The sequence below is a fragment of the Streptopelia decaocto genome (genome assembly GCF_964273445.1).
Source record: "Streptopelia decaocto genome assembly, chromosome: 5".
Classification (NCBI taxonomy): Eukaryota; Metazoa; Chordata; class Aves; order Columbiformes; family Columbidae; genus Streptopelia; species Streptopelia decaocto.
Window position 1 is genome coordinate 57,701,548 of NC_138659.1, and position 19,787 is coordinate 57,721,334.

At 41.8% G+C, this 19,787-nt stretch overlaps 1 protein-coding gene across 4 annotated transcripts in view; it reads right to left on the bottom strand.

Moving 5' to 3' along the window:
• Positions 1 to 19,459, bottom strand: part of LCOR (ligand dependent nuclear receptor corepressor) — an 87,606-nt gene extending 68,147 nt beyond the window's left edge. For 3 of the 4 annotated variants that reach the window (XM_082054598.1, XM_082054597.1, XM_082054596.1), the window contains exon 1: positions 19,348 to 19,445. In XM_082054598.1, the coding sequence (XP_081910724.1) occupies positions 19,348 to 19,444 (97 nt within the window). In that variant the 5' untranslated portion in view covers position 19,445. Of the gene's footprint in view, positions 1 to 19,347 lie in introns of all 4 variants that reach the window. The other variant, XM_082054599.1, reaches the window with a different exon arrangement.
• Positions 19,460 to 19,787: the final 328 nt, after the last annotated feature.

A 19,787-nucleotide genomic window follows, 5' to 3' on the forward strand; every position in this document is an offset into this window, starting at 1 on the left:
ATAATCGTTTTTGCTTGCATTATTTCTAGACAGGAACAATTTCCTGTCCTACCAATAGAACAAGTGGCAGCATCAGGGACAGCTTAGCCAGCAATACTGCTGAAACCAAGACTTCTCTCAGACTGCCCTTGCCTGGTTCCCTTTTGAGACAGACAGCTGAAGTGGGTCCTGGAGCAGAGCTGGAGATCATATTCCAAAAAAACCCTTGGAAATTGGTCAATGCAAAAGTAACACAATAGAGAATACATCTTTTATGATGGCCACTCAGGATTTCACAGTTATGCCCAGGAATCTTTTCTGGGTAGCTACAGTGAATTTGGTGCCTACAGGTATGTTTAACAGTTTACATTGCACTTAACTGAGATACATACACAGTAATTTCAGCTCCTATCATCATCTTTAAGCCTTCCTCAAGCCAAGCAATTCTGTGCAGCTTTTTGACACTGCCCAGTCTTCTCTATTTCTTTTACTCCAGACCTTCGAGAATTCCTGAAACACAGCATGTTATCAGGCTCTCATAATTAAGGATGTCAAACGTTTCATCCTTCGTACTTTAGCTGAGGCCACCCTATTCGCTCACAACTTTTGTCTCCAGTCTAGCTGAAGTTCTTTGCTTGACAGCAGCACGTGTGATCTGAACTTGAGAGAAGACAGCAGTCCCACACTTTCTGCTCAGAAATTACAGCAGAATATCATAATATGCTCACAGTCAATCAAATTACAGGTTTCTAGTCAAGAACATCAAACGATTACAAAGACAAACATCTAGAGATCAACCTTCTAGAACAGCCAGCTTTGCTCCAACTTTACAGTTGATATCTCAATAAAAAGGTCGTGGCAGGCCTATTACTGTCTCAGGTCTGCTCAAAGAATGAAATCCCTGATCAGGATGCTCAGCAGATCTAAAAACAATTATCTGGTGCTGAGTGAAGAAACAATGGGAGAACACTCAGCCTTCTAAGAATCTGCCTACCACAGGCCATTTGTTCAAAATCTGAGTTAAATTTTCAAGGTAATCTACACACAAAGCTTCTCAAGCTTGGCATTCCACACTACGTTGTATTGCTAAATTTATTTAAGACTGAAATACCTGTTAACAATCTCTATATGAGGAAACAACAGAAACACTTCACAGTTTTGAGTGTTGTTTTGCTAGAAAAGCTTCAGTTTTTAAGATGAGGGTCACAGTCCACTTAAATCCAAAGCAGCTCTTTTTGTAACTTGTGAACAGTCCTTTCAGAGCAACATCTCAGAGAAGGATTTCCTAATCCGCAGCCAGAACTGCCAGCAGTACAGACATATAAACAGTGACGGAATTTGATACAAACTGCACTTCTGCAGGCTACAAGGTACTTATCTGATCCTAAGGGATTAAAACTCTAGAGTAGCACTAACAGATATTCAAAGTTACAAAACAGACTGATGTCTATGACACTTTGTAAACATCTTCCCTTAAGGTCATCTTTTCCCCTACAGAATTCTTCATACGTAAGTTTCTCTAAAAGAAAAAGAGTATCATGCACATGTAAGGAACAAAGTATGGCATAAAGAGTGAACAGTAAATTGCAGAAGACTGTGTGCAAGAAAAATGATTAACAATTTCATGTAAGTGCTGTGTTCTCCACTACTGTCAATTTTATACTTTAAATCCTGTGAAGGTTATTTCAGATATAGCTGAGTTTTTTTAAAAAAAAGTGTTCTTGGATACTAGAAACATTTCCATGCTCAAGGAACATTAGACTTCTAGAACACATTGTGCTTCAGCAGATTTGATAAAATAAACAATAGTACTCAATGAGTCCCAAATTCCCTTGAAAAACTCCTAAGCAACCATAAAAAACTTGTTTTTCTATAAAACCACAGAAATAACATCAGAAGGGGTGGGTGAAGGAATCAGACACTAAACCAAAATGCAGCGGGATTCTATAACAAGTGTTGCAAAACACTCCACTTTTTTTAGCACCAGTTCTTCTGAGGAATTTGTCAAAGCAGATAAACCAAAGAACTGCAATCTTACCTAAATTAATTACCCATGTACAGAGCTGGACAGTACAAATGAAAATCCAAGCAGAGAAACTCTAACCAATTACTTTAAAATATTGGCCAAAAAGATTGGCAACAGTTTTAACAAAAGAAACTCAAACCACACGAAGAGAAGGATCCTTTCATTTACAAGGGGAAAAGAATGGAAGCACACTGAAAAACTAAGGCTGCAGACAAACCTGCAAAATCCACGGCTACACAATGAGCATTTCATTCAGCATCAAATTCACTTCAGTAATAGTTGCTTATAGTAGTGTTACAATAATTAATTCAATTAAATACAGTAGTAGTTGAATACATGAGACACACTAAGACGTGGCCAAGTCAAAAATACATTTGTAAAAATAGCACATTATTTTAATGCTGACTTCTTTATCTTTGAACTAATTACTGCCAGAAAATTGCTTATATAACAGAAAACATGCAATATCTCATTTTGCAATAACCACACAATCACAAAACACATTTTAAAGAAAGCTGCATTATCAAATCTGCAAAAATAGTTTAGCACAGGGTTTACTCTACCACACAACTGGTTCCTCACAAGTACCAGAACAATGTGATCTGTGATGCACAGATTCAAAGAACTTCAGTATGCAATTTCATTTCTTTGTTAACACTTATTTGATGCAAGTATTTCTATAGATATTTGACTATTTCAAGTATTTAAAAATCTCTCCTACAGTCTGTACTCATGCATTCAGAAGTCTGAAGGGGTCTTTCATAAATATCTTGAATACAGTCTAACGATTTTATATGTTCTTGGATTAACCTACAGTTAATCTTATTAGACAAAGAGCCAAGATTTTCAAGAACAAGTGCTAAAGCTATAACACTAAATAAGTCTGGCTCATTTAAAAAGCATCCCTGAAATTCTTCCTGCTCCTGCACCCATTTTAGAGTCACCAATAAGCACTACTCAGACTGCAGAAAAACTGTTTCTACCAGCAGGCTTCTGAATATTCATAATGCCGATAAAGCTAATTACATTTCAAAAAACAATAATCTATGTGCAATTATGATATTGGCAACATTTTAATGCAAAAAAATTGTTTAAATATACTAACATCCTAGTCTTGGGACATCCAGTCAAGCTACGCAAAGAGATGTGTTTGTCCCTTGCATACTCCCAAATATGGAAGTAGAATCAAAAACTGGATCTGGAAGAAAGGGTAAACAGCATGTTAGTTAAATTCACAAAGCATACTATGTTCGCAGGTGTTGCAAACATTAGTGAAGACAAATACATAAATGACCTAGAGAGAAAATAAAATCAGTTTGAAAACAAAAATGTCTCATGAAAAATAACTTCAAACACTCAATGTAGAGGAAACACAAGGACAGGAAGAAGAAGTGAAATGAAAGAAACCCAGAAGCAGCAACAGTGGACAGTCAGCTGAATATTTGCAAGGAAAAATAGTTTGGAGTTGCAGAGGGATCAAACTGAGCAGGGAAATTAAAGTTCTTTCTACACCCTTTGAGTCAGTAACAATAGCCATCTCCTTGCACAATTGCCAGGGACTGAAAAATTCTCCTTCACTCCCAGCAAGTAGAAAGCTCTTCTCAATGGCAAATCAAGTTCTGCAGGAGGTAGGGTTTAATTTTTTTTAAGCAAAGTTAACATACGGTTAGCATAAGCCCACGCAGCAGGTTCTTCCAGTACTTCTGCTGCTCGTGGCTTTGTGCAGAACAGGAGGAAGCTAACAAAATGAATCCATTTTTACAGGTGCAACTCAACCTCATATTGTTCAGATTTATTCATGTGGTCCTTGAGAAAAGAAACCAAAACAGCTAGTTCAACTACTAAAAAAATAATAATAATAAAAACCCTTCACCCTTAAAGTTACTTTCCCGAGAATAACGTCCAATCATCCATCACAGTCAATGCCTGCACTATCCAGTTTTAATGGCAAAGGCAAGAGGAAGAAAGAACTGACTCTAGCTTTAGAAAGGCTCCAAGAGAACCCCCACCCACAGCAGCCACATAAATAAAAATGCAGAAGTTTAAGTAACCAGCATACATCTTCAAGGATTGTCAAGTCTTTCTTCTTCAGAAACACTTCCAGGCACAAACTAAGAATCATTTATTCTGTTTCATTCCCAAATTAACCGAATAGGCTAATTTTGGAGGATTTGTTACTCTCAGTAACAAGGCTACTGTGAGGCAACCATGTAGGTGCTTCGTACTCAGAACAGTCCACATATCAAAAAGGAAATTGGAAGAAAAATGAAGAGAACACACACAACTTTTAATAGAAGACACCTTTCTGTCTATCATGTTGCTGATTCTTAAGGCAAGCTCCAGCATGGAGGCTCGTGTTTCAGTTTATGTGTACCATCATCACAGAAGACTGAAGGGTTTTCTCCTCTTGACAATGGCTAAGCTATGTGATTTCTGAAATAAGTAATCCTACAAACATCTACGGCTTCTGCTTATAGTGTGAAGGCAAGAACAAATAAACAGTTCCTACTAGTCTGTTTAGTCTTTGACCAAGGCTGGTTAGTCCTGTGTATTTCAATGGAGATTCAAATGACAGATTGAATAATGGACAGGTGATTTCACACCTCCTCTATTTTTTTTTTTTTTTTCTTTTTTAAAGAAGTACTTTCTGCAAGTTCACCTTGCATAAAAATGGCTGTTCAGAGTTAAAACACAGGTTTAACTAGCCCAGAATATCAATTCCAATAAGGGCAAAGTGTAAGTGGCCACAAAAGGGGTTGACTTAGACAATGTCATCATGAAAAGCATGCCCAGCAAAGCCCAGAGCACATCTGCTTAGGAACTAGAAGTGCAGCTGCTGCTCAAGAGACTGTTTAAGAGAAGAGCCTGTACTTACTCAGATTTGTAAGATGTGTAACTAACTGCCTTGAACTCCTCATAAGTGAAAAACATGGGAGACATATTAAAGTGAAGATGCTGGAGAATTACGGCCTATTAGAACAGAAAAGAGCTAGAGAGTCAACAACACTATGCACTGCACAGGTTTTTGCACAGTGTGCCACTGAGAACAGACAAGACATGCAGGAACAGGCCAGAGTCGTGCTCCTGCAGGAGAGCCCACTGCATAGATCACAAAGCTCCAACAGAAGGCAAAGGGACATACTCTTGAATAAGCAAATAGATGTGTCCTGGGAATGGTTCTTATTGCAGTTCTCTCTCCCAAACACCACACTGGTCTGACACAGCCCTGCTGTGCTTCTTGGTCAAGTGTCAACAGTTGCCGGCTGACAAATCTCACCAGATAAATTCGGCACAAGCGCTGAACCACCCTGAGCTCTACCTGTTTTTTTGCCCCGTGACTCCTGTTTGGAAGCAAGCCCTATGACAACTTGCAACTTTGTCTAAATACAAAATGCTTAAACCAGCAACCCTGATGAATATGCACCCTGACTGGCTGACCACACAGAAAGCCCACTCCAAACCTGCTCAACTCATGTTCAACCCACATATTGCCTGTGGTAGGATTGTTTCTCAGAGAAAAGGGAAGATCCTGAACTAAACCAAGAATGCTTCACAGTGGTTTGGTGTAATGAGCAGTCAACTGCCCTCAGAAGGTTCTCATGGCCAGAAATCTACTGCCTCTGGCATTTGGGAGACCAGTGCCCCTAAACAAGCTGTACCAGCACCAGGCCATCTCTCCAATTGGCTTCATAAACCCGAAGGTGTACAGTACCCTACCAGGGACTGTTGTCACTTCCTTACAGCCCAAACATGCAGATAGGCCAAACGGGTAAACAGAATGCCAACCTTTAGGCTAACACTCAAAAGCGTGCTGACTCTAATTCAAAAGGAGAAGAATTAAGATCACCATTATGCTGTAGGAACCAGAACCACAAAATACCTATGAGAACCACTACTAGGGGATATAAAGATAGATACAGCTCTTTCAAGCTGTGGAAACCACTGTCTGCTGACAGCAACTCGCAAGGATCCTAATGTCTCTATTACAGCATCAGTTTCTCTGTAATTTTCTCTTAAATTTACGAAGAACAAACACATTGGACAAAAGATTTATCTACTCACTGGAAACATACCGCAACTTAAGGCCCATTCACTAGCAAGGCAGCATCAAGAGCAGAGCGAGGCTTGCCTTACTCAAGTGCTTTAAAGGAGGGAAAAATTCAACAGCAGTGAAATGTGTGTGCATATAAAAATATATGATTGCAAAATATACTGTGTAAATTGGCAATTATGAGAAGCAGAGTAAAAAGACTCAAAATTCCACAACTCACTTGTGCCAAGTTACTAAAAGTCAGATTACTGCAAGCTGAAGGTTACTGTAGACAGGGAAGTCTACTCTGCAGCACGTCTTCAATGTTTGGAAGATATGATTACTTATCACCTGGCACTTCAATGTCGCGGTTGAGACGGACAAACGACACTTTAATCCATGACAAATCCACCTCTCCACTGAAAGGGCTGATCCCACTCATCCTCCCCATCCCCCAGATGCTTGCTACTCTTGCATTTGCATGGTAACACAACAAAGCAGTTCAGCGATCCATTCCCTGATCCAACCCACCACACATCTACATCAAGTGAGGGCACTAGCACAAAGAGGGTGGTATGATCCCCCTTCTCTGCAGCATTTTAAATCTACACTAGGTTGAAAACTACTGTGTAACCATGAATTGTGTTTTTACAAGAAAACTTCCAGTGCTGTGCATCCCTTGGATGCGTACTCTATTTTCCTGTGGTGAACCAAGACCTTCCCTGAAGAAATCTTCCATACTGGCCAGCATTAAACAACTGTACTCTACCATACTGCTCACTTAGGTTAAATGATGCAAAATGGTGAATTCTCAGAAATTACCAGAGTTACTGCCCAAACCTGTACCTAATATAAATGCAACACAAATTTGCAGTTTGGCAAGCTCTGTAGGTGGACTTGCAGTTTCTCCAAAGTCAGGGTGAAATGCTTTATTGCAGCAGCTCTAGCATAACTTCTCCTTTATTTAAAAGAGAAAAAAAGTCTACTGAATGTTTCCTGTAGCATCTTTTACACACTCTGGACATCAAGTTTAGGATAAACTATAGTCAATACATTTCAATATTTTCCACTAAAATAGTGGTTTTGCACATAGAAAAATGTAATGACTTTTCAGAAATCTGACCCTCTATAAACTTGCTTACATTACTGTGATGCAGAACAGTTAAGAAGTAGACAGCATAACATTTAACTTTATTCTGGAAAAACTCATGGCTCAAAAGGCAACAGTGGTTCTATTAAACATTCTTGAGGACCCTTTTCTGATACTGATTTCTTAAAAAGAAAGGTACCCTGATTAATCTATCTAGGCAAATGTCTACACTGTCCTAACCCTTAACTCAGTAACTGAAAAAAATAAGCTTTCAGAATAGCTTTTTCCAGGTAACTTCTCTTTGGCTTTCTAAGCTTAAAAAACAAACAAGCAAACAAAAAAACCCCGAAACAAACAAAACACATACAAAAAAACATACCAAACCAAAGCACCTGCCTGCCTTCTCCCACCAGTCTCTCCCCAAACATTATCCCCCAAGTCTTATGCTAGAACTTATTAAAGGCTTCAAAAGAATATACTTCTTCCTCTCTTACAAGAAGATGACCTGAAACTGGATTTCACCTAGAGTGGGAAATATTTTTTCCATTTCCAATAAATGCTTAAAAAAAATATTTGGAAAACTATCAGAGTTTAGTTTGTAGTTCCAGTACCTTAAACCTAAATAGCCATAACTTCCCTTCACACAGGTCTCTTAGGTATCCTTAGCTCCATCCCATCAAAACAAACAAATAAAAAACTAAACAAAAAACCCCATACTCCCAAAACAAACAAACAAAGCCAGCCATCATGCCACCAGAAACATTTATTTAAGGCTACATTTTTTACACAAAATTTACTTCTTTGCTCTGGTTGACCTTCCATTTTTCCTTTCTCTGAATTTCACAGAAACATCCCTCAACTAAACTAACTATACCACTTGGTATGGCATTCATGGCCAACTTAATTCAGAGGCAGAACCTCTGAATTTCACAGAAACATCCCTCAACTAAACTAACTATACCACTTGGTATGGCATTCATGGCCAACTTAATTCAGAGGCAGAACAAGAACTCTTCTAATTATTTAGTTTAGATGTACCTTTACATTCCTTTAGTGAATTCAAACAAGGCAAGTAATATACAGCTATTAAAATTTATCATCTCCTTTTTTAAAAGCATTCTTTGTGAAGTTTGACCCTCATTTATGCTAAATCTGTATTTCCAAGAGAGACCTTGTTTTAGAGAGATATTCATTTTCCTTCACCGATTCCAAGAAAGAGTCTTGGGATGTTTCAAAGCTATGATGTCCTAGTAGCTCATGTTCAGCTCTACCTTGTCTACCACACCTCAGACTGAACTAACAGGGAGGAGCCACCTAAGAACACATTACCAAAGCACTTGAAATGCTGTAGACAAGTATTTTGCACATCATTTTGAAAATGAGACTGTTCCCAAGGCCATATGACTCATTCAGCTTTAGCCCCCAGCCCCACACCGAGCGTAGACTGACAGCACAGTGAGCTGGTTATCGCATTAACCACCAAAGCCCCTTTGCAGTCTGGCTGCCATGCTGATGGAAAGCAGGAATTTGTCCATGGAGAGCCTCACCTGTCACACCCAACCACCACCGGTGGCTCCAGCAGGCACCAGTGCCCTTTCAAAATCAATAGTTTGTAGCTCAGGGGCACAGGACACCACTTGTACAGATTCCTCCACCAGCCCAGATCCATGGCTTTTCCTTGGCTTTGGGTCTGGCCCACTCATGGCTAAGATCCCATGCACCCTAGGACCTCTCACTAAAATCAAGGCTTATCACACCCTGACTTCAGAGCCAAGCTTACAAAAGGCTGCTGATATAGCTGCACTGGCAAAACTATGGGATTGCAAACCAGCGTTCAGAGCAAGATTTTTTTATTATTATTTTTTTAATTGTTCTAAAGAAAGTTTTGCCACCACCACCAAAATCTTAAAACTATGCAATAAATTCAAGCACTCCCAACCCTGCAAGTCTGCCAGAACAAAGGAGTTCAGAAATTAGCTGTCTGCTGCTTACAGGCATAATCATAAACGCCCTCCTAGGCAGCACCACAGCATGCTGAGAGCAAAGATCTATCTGCCTTAAGGACAGATCAGACAATCACTCATCTCTTCCCTCAAACTGAATACGGAAGAACTATTACCCTTCCCCTTACAGCAGTGGAAAGCCCTCCAAGATCCAGATAGTAGCAGGCCAGACAGGAAAGAAAATCCAGGAGGATTTAGGGTCGGGATGCTGAAATGCCCATGAGTAGGACAAGCAACAGGTGCTGGTTTCTTGGGAACTAGTGTTTTTGCACAGGCTTCTTTTTAAGTAGGTTCTATAGTTTTTGTAATGGGGCAAAATTTAAAAAAAAAAAAAATCCAAAAATAACTACTTATTTTCTGAAGTGTGTGAGGTGTCATCACAAGTGCACTTAGCTGCTAAAGTTCATCAACATGCCAGTAAGTATAGACCAAAGCAGCCATGATCGACTTCGCCCTACATGCGTTCCCCTCCACCCTCTCCCATTATACATAAAGCTGCATAAGGCATTTCCTATCCTAGGGGCAGGAACAGTTCTTGGGCTACAAGGGGTTGAGAAAATTTAAAGCTTTAACTGCTGTTCTTATTTGGAGCACACAATTCAGTTCAAAGTACAACCAGCAGGAAGATACAAATTGAAGATTAGTCACAGGCAAACAGATGATTTAGGAACAAGAACCAATCTGTTATAGGCAAGGAGTGCAGCCTCCATGGCAAAGGAGACTACAGCTCTGCAACATCTTTAACTTACAAAGTCAATTTTTAATCTAATTTGAAACTGAGTAACTTGTTGAGCAGAGTAACTTCTGAACTCTATATTAAATTTTTTACTGTTAGCACACTCAATCTATGACCTCAACTATGGTTCTGGTAAAACAGAGTGAGCTGGAAGAGTGATCAGGATGGAGACTATTTAGGCTTTGATACCCAGAACAGCAGTGCACCTAGAGATTACCAAACAGCTTAGTGTCCATTCCATACCTCAAGCACCTCATAGTCACTAAAATAAATAAATCCATGCCCTCTTGAGACCAGAAAGGCAGTGAACCTCTTGTTTCAGGGCACTGAGACAACATCGGTTTACACTCAAGCCCGTGTATCCAAAGTTGCCTTCCCAACTGTGTAAGAGAGGAGTGCTAATGGAATCTTGAGATCCAACACAAACTCTAACAGGAGTTTGGCCTTCACAGCAAGGTTCTTGGAATGGAAAATACAGAAGCTTTGAGTATAGGAGTGCAGCACTTAAAACAGATCTACTTAACACCACACAAACCTTTTTCCAGAAGTTAGCTTCCAAGTTGAAGTTTTCCAGGGTTAGTCTCCTCTGTGATACACATTTTTTTGATAGAATGTACTTTTAAATAGGTAGGCATGAGAAGAGAAAGGAAAGCTAAAACTCAATACTAATCTAATAGATGACTAACTATTAGCTCATACTCCATAACACCTACAGCCACTTTGGAAAGGAACCACAGCTCTTGTTTACAAATCATTTAGAGCAGTAATTTTCAAACTGTGGGCTCCTGAAAAAGCATAAAGACCCCATGCAATTTAAACTATTGGCAATTGGCGTGTTTTTCCACAGTTGCTTCTTGGCAACTCTAGGTTGTAAATCACTAATTTAAGAGAGCCCTGGCAAAATACAGTTCTTGCCTCACTGGCTTAGGCTTGTTCAAGAGATAAATATGGCATGCCTGCTGAATTCAAAAGATCACACGCACAACATGGACCTCTACATGGCCTGTCTCAACTGAGCACTGAAGCTGTTCACTCTCAAATTGATGCACATCACTAAAGAAAAATTGCAGAGGCAAGTTCAAGGGATTAGATTTTTGTGAAGAGTTTACAAAAATACTCCTGCAAGACAGAAGAACTAGGTTCTTGTGGTATCTTACCACACAGCTCCAGATGATTACATTTGTATTACTTTGTATGAATGCACAGGATAAGGAGGATAGAAAAGTACAAAAAAATAAGATAAATGTGCGAGCAGTAGTTACACATTTAGCCATAAATACCAAAATTATTGTTATACTTGCTACTACTTTGTCCCCCAAGTATAAGGCAGAATAACCTAAACATTCATGTTTTCAGAAATGTATCTAGAGATCACGACAAGGCAGTTTTCATCACCTCTGCCACTCTTACGAATCTTAACCCAGATGACCAAACTCAAGACAAGATCTAGTATAACACCAGTCTATCTCCAACAACTCCACGGAAAGGAAAAATAACTGCCAAATAAGCCAAGAGCCAAGCAAGTCAGTTGGCTATCAGCATTTAAACAAAGCCAGTAAGGTCTAATCACAATCCATTTTGAGTATTCCAATGTATTTGCATATTTTTTAAGAAGCCCAAGACTGTAGGACTCCTGCTCAGGAGAACAGGGTGAGAGCATTAGCGTTATGTACTGGCCTGGAAATATCAGGGTGGGGAATTGCAAGCCGTGAGCTGAAACTTTCACATCCCTTTGTTAATATAACTAAAGAACAAAGCAATCAAGAAATGAAGAACTCTGTAGCTTGACTACCTGTTCCTCTTTCTACACTTGTCAGTTACTCCACTTTTGAAACATGACCACCACCCTACCCTAGTAACAGCAGAAGAAGGTGAAAGACTGCATCAGATAGCCCCATCTACATAGCTCTCTCCAGCTAGATACTGAAATGCCTGTACTATAAGTGTATGCAAAAAAAATGTTCATATAGAACCAGGAATTTTTTCATTAGTAAACTCAGCTCAAGAGTTAAGATTGCCTCGTAGCCTCTGATGTCTTTCCACACTGCTGAATTCAGCTTCTGAAAGCTTCCTTTGTTAATGAATACTAGGCTCTTGTCTAGTCCTCTTTTCTCCCTCTCTTCTCCCTCCCATAAAATATCATGGTCCTCAGGGCACAAGGAACATCCTTTGTCTCCCTGCAAGTCTTCCCTGTGCAGCCACTTTGCAGTCGCTTCTGGAAAATGCAACAGGGGTACCATCTTTTCTCTGTAAGATGAGTGGAAAAAAAAGATAGAGACATCATCTAATAGCAATTTCACTACATAAGAAGTGGTGTCCTGCAGAAATGTTGAAATACCATAACCTTCACTTCATCTTTCATGTGCCAGCAGTGTTGATGTGTAATTTAAATTTTCTATTCAGCTTTAGGAGATTATTTTTTTTGTAAACTCATCACAAAAGAACAGACAACACTACACAGCATACAAGACAAACCAAGTCTGCAGTAAAAGGTAAATGACTTGAAGATGTGCAGAAAAATAACAGTACAGCATTCTTCTAGAGAAAAAAGAAAGAAGTTGAAGTTCTCACCTCCCAAAAGAAGCTGAGCCCCCATGGATTTATCACAGAAAACTGAGGAACCCCAGAAGTCTGAAGAGAAGCTGGGGAAAAGTGGTATAAAGTTTCCACTTATCAATAGAGGCACTGGATGAGAGCATCAAACATGGTTGGGACAGCAAGGGCCACAGTTCATTATCAGGGAGAGAGCACAGTATAACTCACAGTGCTTTGAAGGGAGAATGAAACAACCCTCTTGCTACTGTAAGTCAACAGGTAGCATGTAGAAATTAGCACTTATTCAGCAAAAGACAACTTGGATTTGTCCACGTGTGACAACACCAGCTGAATAGCCTCAACTCTTCTTTCTCTGCTTCTCCATCCTCTGCAGATGTTGTAGCAAAAAAAAAGAAGAAAATGGTTGTTTTTCAGTCAGGTCTAGTCAGGGAACCGATTCACCAAGCTGTCACATATAGTTGTGCCAGCACAGAGGGCACTATTTAAGCCAGCTTAGACAGCACTGCCGTCAAACACAACCCCAGTCTGTAGTGCCGTTACAAGACAGAAGACACAAACTAGAAAACTCCCTGCTTTTGGAACAGGCTATTCTGTTCTCTCCCCTTCCCTTCACACCATGGACAGGATCCCATCCAGCGCTTCAGATAAGCTCTCCTGCTCATCTCACTCCTAGCAAGGATGTCTCAGGTTACTGAGCTTGACCAGAAGATTAGCTGGCTTTGCAGAGTCTTCTGTCTGTTTAGTAAAAACTGGCACTACCGCCCCTTTTGTCCAGAGTTAGAGCCTAGACTGACTCAGCCCATTCCATCCAACCCTCCCTCAGAAAATCCAAGAAGTTTTGTATTTCTCAGAGAATTAGAAATATCCATCCCAGTAACCTTTGAGAACCAAAGCATCATCCTTTCAAGAAAAAAGGCATATATACATAAGAGGGTGAGGAAGAGGACTGGAAAGTCCCATGTAAAATACTGTGGAAGTGTCCCCTCTGCCCCAATTATTATGACAGCGCTACCTTTCTTTAACCCTATTGAACGCCTGTTTTTCCTCGAACCTTGCCTAAACTGATATATAGGGAGTATTCTCACCGTTGTTTCCTATTAGCCATGAAAGAACACAAGTTCTTAAACAAACCAACCAAACAAAACCAAACAAGACAGCACTTCTCTGCATGTAAGATAGCCTAAGATGGCAGAGCATTAAGCCATTTAAGTACTGTAGAATAAGGACTTAGACCGCTGAGCACAAGAAATGGGATTGTGTATCATCCATTCTTAATGAAAGTGCAGTTATTGTATTATTGTACATAACAGTATTTAGATTGTAATTAATACACAGCACAAAACTGTCAAAAATGGCTTAAAAATTATGAACAGTCCTTTGGATACTGTTTTAAAATTGCACCATACCACAAAAGTTGTAAATCTGTAGTATATAAATTTCAACATAAATATTACAAATATTTTGATCAGGGTGAATTTGGACTATTTCCTGCATGCGCAGGATGGATTACCATAATTCATTTCAAGAAGTTAGACTAAAAGTGGATGAACTCTGAATGTCAGTAGCTCTTCATTAAAATTTAATTCAAAAAAACCTGTATTTCATGCAGGATGACCAAGTTCCAAGAAGAAAACTTCCCACCTTGCAGTGATAGTTATTACTTCACACAAATTAAACCAGATTTTTATTAAAATGAGAAACAAACCAAGTGGTTTGGCCTAGTCCAAAACTTCATGTCGCAGCCACCAGGAGAACTCAAAATGGTATAATACAAAGTGATCATGAAGATTTCTTTTTTAATATGCTTTTGTTTGGTGAACATTCTCCTTGTCAGGGTAGAAGTTATTTTTCATTTGCAAATAGGGAAACAAGTGCAATTCTGAAGTGATTTATAGTGAATCCAAAGAGATATTTGAAACAGATCTAGATTTGTCCCCCACAGTTCAACTTCTATAGTTCTTCAGACACATACCATCCTTCCATGCACATTTAAAGTAAAACTAAATATCAAGTTGTAAATTTCACTCCTTACAACTAAAGATTTTTATTTTTAAATGACAACTGCTTCATTTTTTTTTCCTGGCATAACTTTGTCATAAAAGGGTAATTCTCCCTCCCTGTATCCATCCCACCAACAGGCAAAAATGTTTGTGTGTAGACCAGATCTTTTTGAACAAGACTGCAGCCACTATGTTGTAAAGTTTACATACAATCGGTTTATATTAACTAAAAAAAAAGCCGCAAGATGAGTCTACATTATGTGCAGGTTGAAATAAGGCAAATAGTACCACCTGCACATTTGCTGGGGGCATATCTAAAACAGATACTAGTTTAGAATAGCCATACATTTAAACTTTTACTTTAGCAGTTACTTTACCTTGCCTTTTATTATTATTTTTTCATCAACAACAGGGCTATAATAAGCTTTCTCATTTTGGAACAAAGGAATACAGTCTGACCTTTGAACTCTAATACAGGCACATTAAACACTTGGAGACTCAAGCCTACTTCCAAACCAATGAGATAACACAGCTAACTGTTTGAAAGCAGCAGTTAATTCATATCTCATACAGGCTGGAACTATACCCAAGCAACAATCAAGATAAGAAAACGTAATAAAGATTTTAGACTTATTCAACTGTTACACACCTTCTCTTGATTAATATTAGCTTCTAATACTTCCTGATGTATCATATATCTTCCACATGATCCACACTTTAGTCCTAAGTATCTGCGATGATGAAAGACCACTACTATTCAACAATTTAGTACACAGAAACAGATCAGGTACTTAGGCTGCAGTATTTCACCAGCAACAAACATTTAAAAAAAAAAAAAAAAAAGGAAATTACTTCAGCTTATTTTGACAGCTTAAGAGTAAAATCAACAGCTAAGCAGCATCTCAATGAAACAATGACAGAGCTCAAGATGACTGGAAATATTAAGTGAATGTTACAGTTTTCCCTTTAAATCATAATTTTGCTCCCAAAACTAGGATTGCTGCTACATTCCTTTCCTGCCCCCACCCCCCAACACAAGCTGCAATTCAGTCAGAGAGCCTCTAACAGTACGGCTAATATTTAACAAAGGGCCAAGCATCACCAGCTAGTAGAAACACATGCGACCACCACATACTATCACTCCAGTAACCACACAGCATCACAATGCTATTACTGCCTGTATAAAAGGTGTCAGGAGAGTTTCAGGGATCTGCAGATTCTCACCTCCCTCAAACTCCCCATTCTGATCTCATCAACCATTTCCAATTCAGCAAGTGCCTGGATAGCAAGTGCCTGGAGGCTGGGAGAGGTGGGGAAAAATTACAAATCTCTACATGAATTTGTCTCTAGGTATCTGCTTTTGGCCACTGAGAGGGATGCTAACACTCAAGACTGGTATAGAGAGCACATATGTCAGCATCAAACTGTTATCAAACAGTATGGTGTCTCTAGAATCAAAGTCCTACCAGGGCATCAAGACCACACACCAGTCCTGCATGCGTCCTACACTGTGGTTCAACAGCCCAATGCATCTCCCCACAATGAGAGCTCAGACGCCCTTTCTGTGCCCACGAGGCAGCATGCTGCTCCCTCAGCTGCACCACTGCATCAACAGAACTGTTCAGGACTTGCCCCCCCCCCCCCCCAGCGACACCACCTCCCTCCCCCAAAAAAGAGGCTCAAAATGCACAATGAGGAAGGAAGGTTTAAGCCAGATCAGTTCCCTGAGCCACATCTCACAAAAAGCTGTGCTGGTATAATCAAATGTGCAACTCCGTGACAGTTCAAGATGATCTGTGTCTCTGCTGCTGCGTTCTCACTCTTCTCCTTTCCACCAGCTATGCATTCTCTCCCTCTTCCTTGTGCTGTGCTAGCACTAGTACTTATTTGCTTTACCCAACAGTGAGGCAGTTCAGGGAGCTATCAAGCAAAAAATTCTTCAGCTCCCTCCAAAAGATGATGTTTTCTACTTGCATACCTCCCTGAACTGGCTTTCTGTGGCAACGGTGGCGGCTGAGTCCTCCTGAGGTTTTGCCCCCCTTGAGAACATGAGCTTAGTTTGACAAATGGTCCTGAAGCCACAGTCCAAGAGAGTGGACTAGTGCAGAAGCAAGACACAGAGGGGAAAGTGAATTACTTAAGACATATTTATTGCAAAATGCACTAGTTCAAGCCACAGGCTTTATTTTTTCTGACTACCACACTGTGTGTTATTAGCATGACTTTTCAGGGAATGGTGCTGACACAGAGAATCCCACACACCTCATATTTACTTCCAGAACTATGAATGGGTATTTCTGAAGTAACAGGAATTCTCTCATACTCTGCTTCACCAGATTTATCTATTAGTATTTATCACAGGAACAAATTCTTAAAGACTTCTACAAATGGTCAAGGTAAAACAGAACATCATTTAACAGGTCAGCTTCCAAACCTCAAGGAACATTGTCAAAACCCACTTACAAAGACAACAGAGATGTATTAGGGAGAAAGAAGTTAAGATCACAGCATGATTTCAGCTGGATATCCTGGGCTGGTGCAATAAACCTTTTGTAATTCTAGGAAAAAATATCAAAACCAAAATAAGGTAACAATTAACACCTTTATATGACCCAATAATTTATGTAAAGTTCATACTAGGAACAGGGCAGGTCCTGAGATCTCATAAAGCTGATCAATTTGAAGTTGAAACTATTTATGACATAGTGTCATCAAGATAAAAGTCACATAGCACTGTTACACTTTGGACTTTATTTTTTTTTAAATGGTTTTGTACTTTACCTCCAAAAATCCCAGTCAACTCTGTGCTTAACAGGGTTCACAGTTTCTTTTGTTAAACACACACCCAGTGGGACTTTCACAAAGGGAAATCTTTTGGAGGAATAAAATGTGTATCAGATTTAAGCATGAGGAAGAGACATGGAACGGACAGAGGAGAAAGCAACTTCTCCTGGAGGTGGCAATTTAAATGGCTTTAGGGAAGTGGCACAGGGCGTGTATAAATGGGGGGTGCAGGTGGTGTTTGTTTTAAGTTTTAGCACTTATGGTTGCTAAGAACTTTATGAACATAGTGTTTTCCTTGAGTCTGTACGTAACACAAACTTCTCCAGCTACCCAAGATTTTCCCAAAGAGCAGCATAATGAATACACACAATTCTTGCATTTCAACCCAACACGAGATCTTCAACAGCAGCTTTGAAACTGTCCTTTCTTTCTTTCTTTCCCCCCCCCACATTTACTCCTCACAGCTATCTGGTTAAACTCTGAGCAGCAGGACAGCTCTCCACTGAAGGAATTAAGGACCCACCGACAAAGCAGGAGGGACCAAAAGGAGGACAAGATGACATATTGCAAGTAGGGAGTTCAGAAAGGACTAGAACAGGTGATCTCCAGCAGCCAAGGTAGATGAGAAAAGGAGACAGAAGTAAAATAAATCTGGTTCAAGCAGAGGTGGAAGCAAACAAAAACGTTCCTAATATAGCAAACCTAGAATCAAAATAAAACTCCACAAACTGCTTCTAGAAGCATCAATAACTGGCTGGAAAGAAAACTCAGCACTTTCGTGTAGAGTCTGAGTTTCTCAGCAATGTATTGCCCTTGAATTGCTTTATGCTTAAAATAAGTTAATTGCTTGTATTAATCTGGAGTTAACAAGCACCTAGTGCACACTTCTACGTTACAGAAATTTAAACATTTAGAGAAAGCCAAAAATATATACGGCAGCAGTTACAACTCCTGATGTAACCAAAAATGGTGATTTAAATCCCTGCTCATGAACTAGGATGCCGAGCTAACTGACAATAAGAGGTTTAACTCTGCACACAAGGAACTAAAGTGAATCTGTGAGTGTTATTACAGATTACCTACACTGAGCAGTCACTGGCAGATTATGGCCATATTTGCATATTTAAAAATAAAATGAGCATTTGTGCTCAATTAAAAGCAGGAGGTCAAACAAGAAGAGACATACCAGGGTTATGGTTACCAATGTTTAAGATTACGCTGCACGTTCATAATCTACTGTTGTCAAACCCATTTTACTATATTTGCAGACACCCACCGAATTGCTGGCCTAGAGCTGGCGCTTATGTGTATTTTGGGACCCGTAGAAAAGGCCTCGATTTCTCACTAGGGAAAGAGAAAAGGGCAAAAATCTGTATTTTGAATGGAGAAAGTTATTCGTGATGAAAACATATTGGGGACTTCTTTTTCAAAAACCCCAAATATTTGATTGCAAGGAGCCTCCATAACAACAAACGCGCACCATAGAGGAGGAGTGAAAAAAAAAAGGGGGGGGGGAGAAGAGAAAAGCAATCACACATCCTTTTAACCCCCACGGCCCCGCTCCGGATCCACAGCGTCGATCCGGCACCCGACCCGCAACTTTCCGCCGGCCCCGCCACCTCGTTCCCCACCCCGAAACTCCCCCCGGTGCTTCTCCCGCTGGGGCTCAGGGCGGGGGCGCCACCGCCGGCTTCCTCGGCCTCCCTCCTCCCGCCCGCCTCGCCTCACGGCGGCGGGCCGGGGCAGACGGGCCGGGCTCGCCTCGCCTCCCGCGGCGGCGGATGGGCAGTGACAGCCCGGCCGCTCCCCGCCGGCGGGCGCGGCCCCAGCCCCGCCGTAAACAAGTTTGAAGGGGCCGCGGCCGGGCCGGGCGGGGAGGAGCGGGCGCGGCGCTGACAGGGGCCGCACAAAAGGGCAGGGCAGGACCCCCCTCCCGGCTCCCTCCCCGGCGAAGGGCGGGGCCCGGCCCGGCGCCACTCGCCTCACGGCGGCCCGCAGCGGCGGGGGGAGGGGGGCGGGCCCGCAGGCCGCGGCGCCGCTCGCCTCACGGCCCCTCGCCGGCGAAGCCTCCCCCCCGCCGCTGCCGCCGCCGCCACCACCGCGGGGCCCGGCCCGGCCTCCCCGCCGCGCCGCCGTCCCTCACCTACACAGTGAATGAGCTTGTGTCGCCACGAATCGAGCTGGTGGCGGACGCCGCGCCTCTCGATGGAGCACTGCTGCCGCCCGCACGGGCTCGCCATCTTCTGGGCGGCGGGCGGGGGTGGGGGTGGGGGCGGCGGGCACGGCCAGGGGGGCAGGGACGGGAAGGAAGGGCCGCGCGCCGCGCCGCGCCACGCCCACCCGCCGTCAGCGCCCGCCTGGCCGCGCCACGCAGGCGCCGCCACGCCCCGCCCCGCGCCGCCCGCCCCTTCCCGCCGCGCGCATGCGCGTCCGCCCCCTGCCCGCACGTGCGGCACCACCACCGTCCGCCGCTGCGCGGCGCTGTCGCCGCCCGCCGCCCGGGAGCAGCGGGGCCGCCCGGGAGCAGCGGGGTCGCCCTGCCCCGGGGGCGGCAGCGGGCTGGGGGCACCGGCTTTCCCGAGC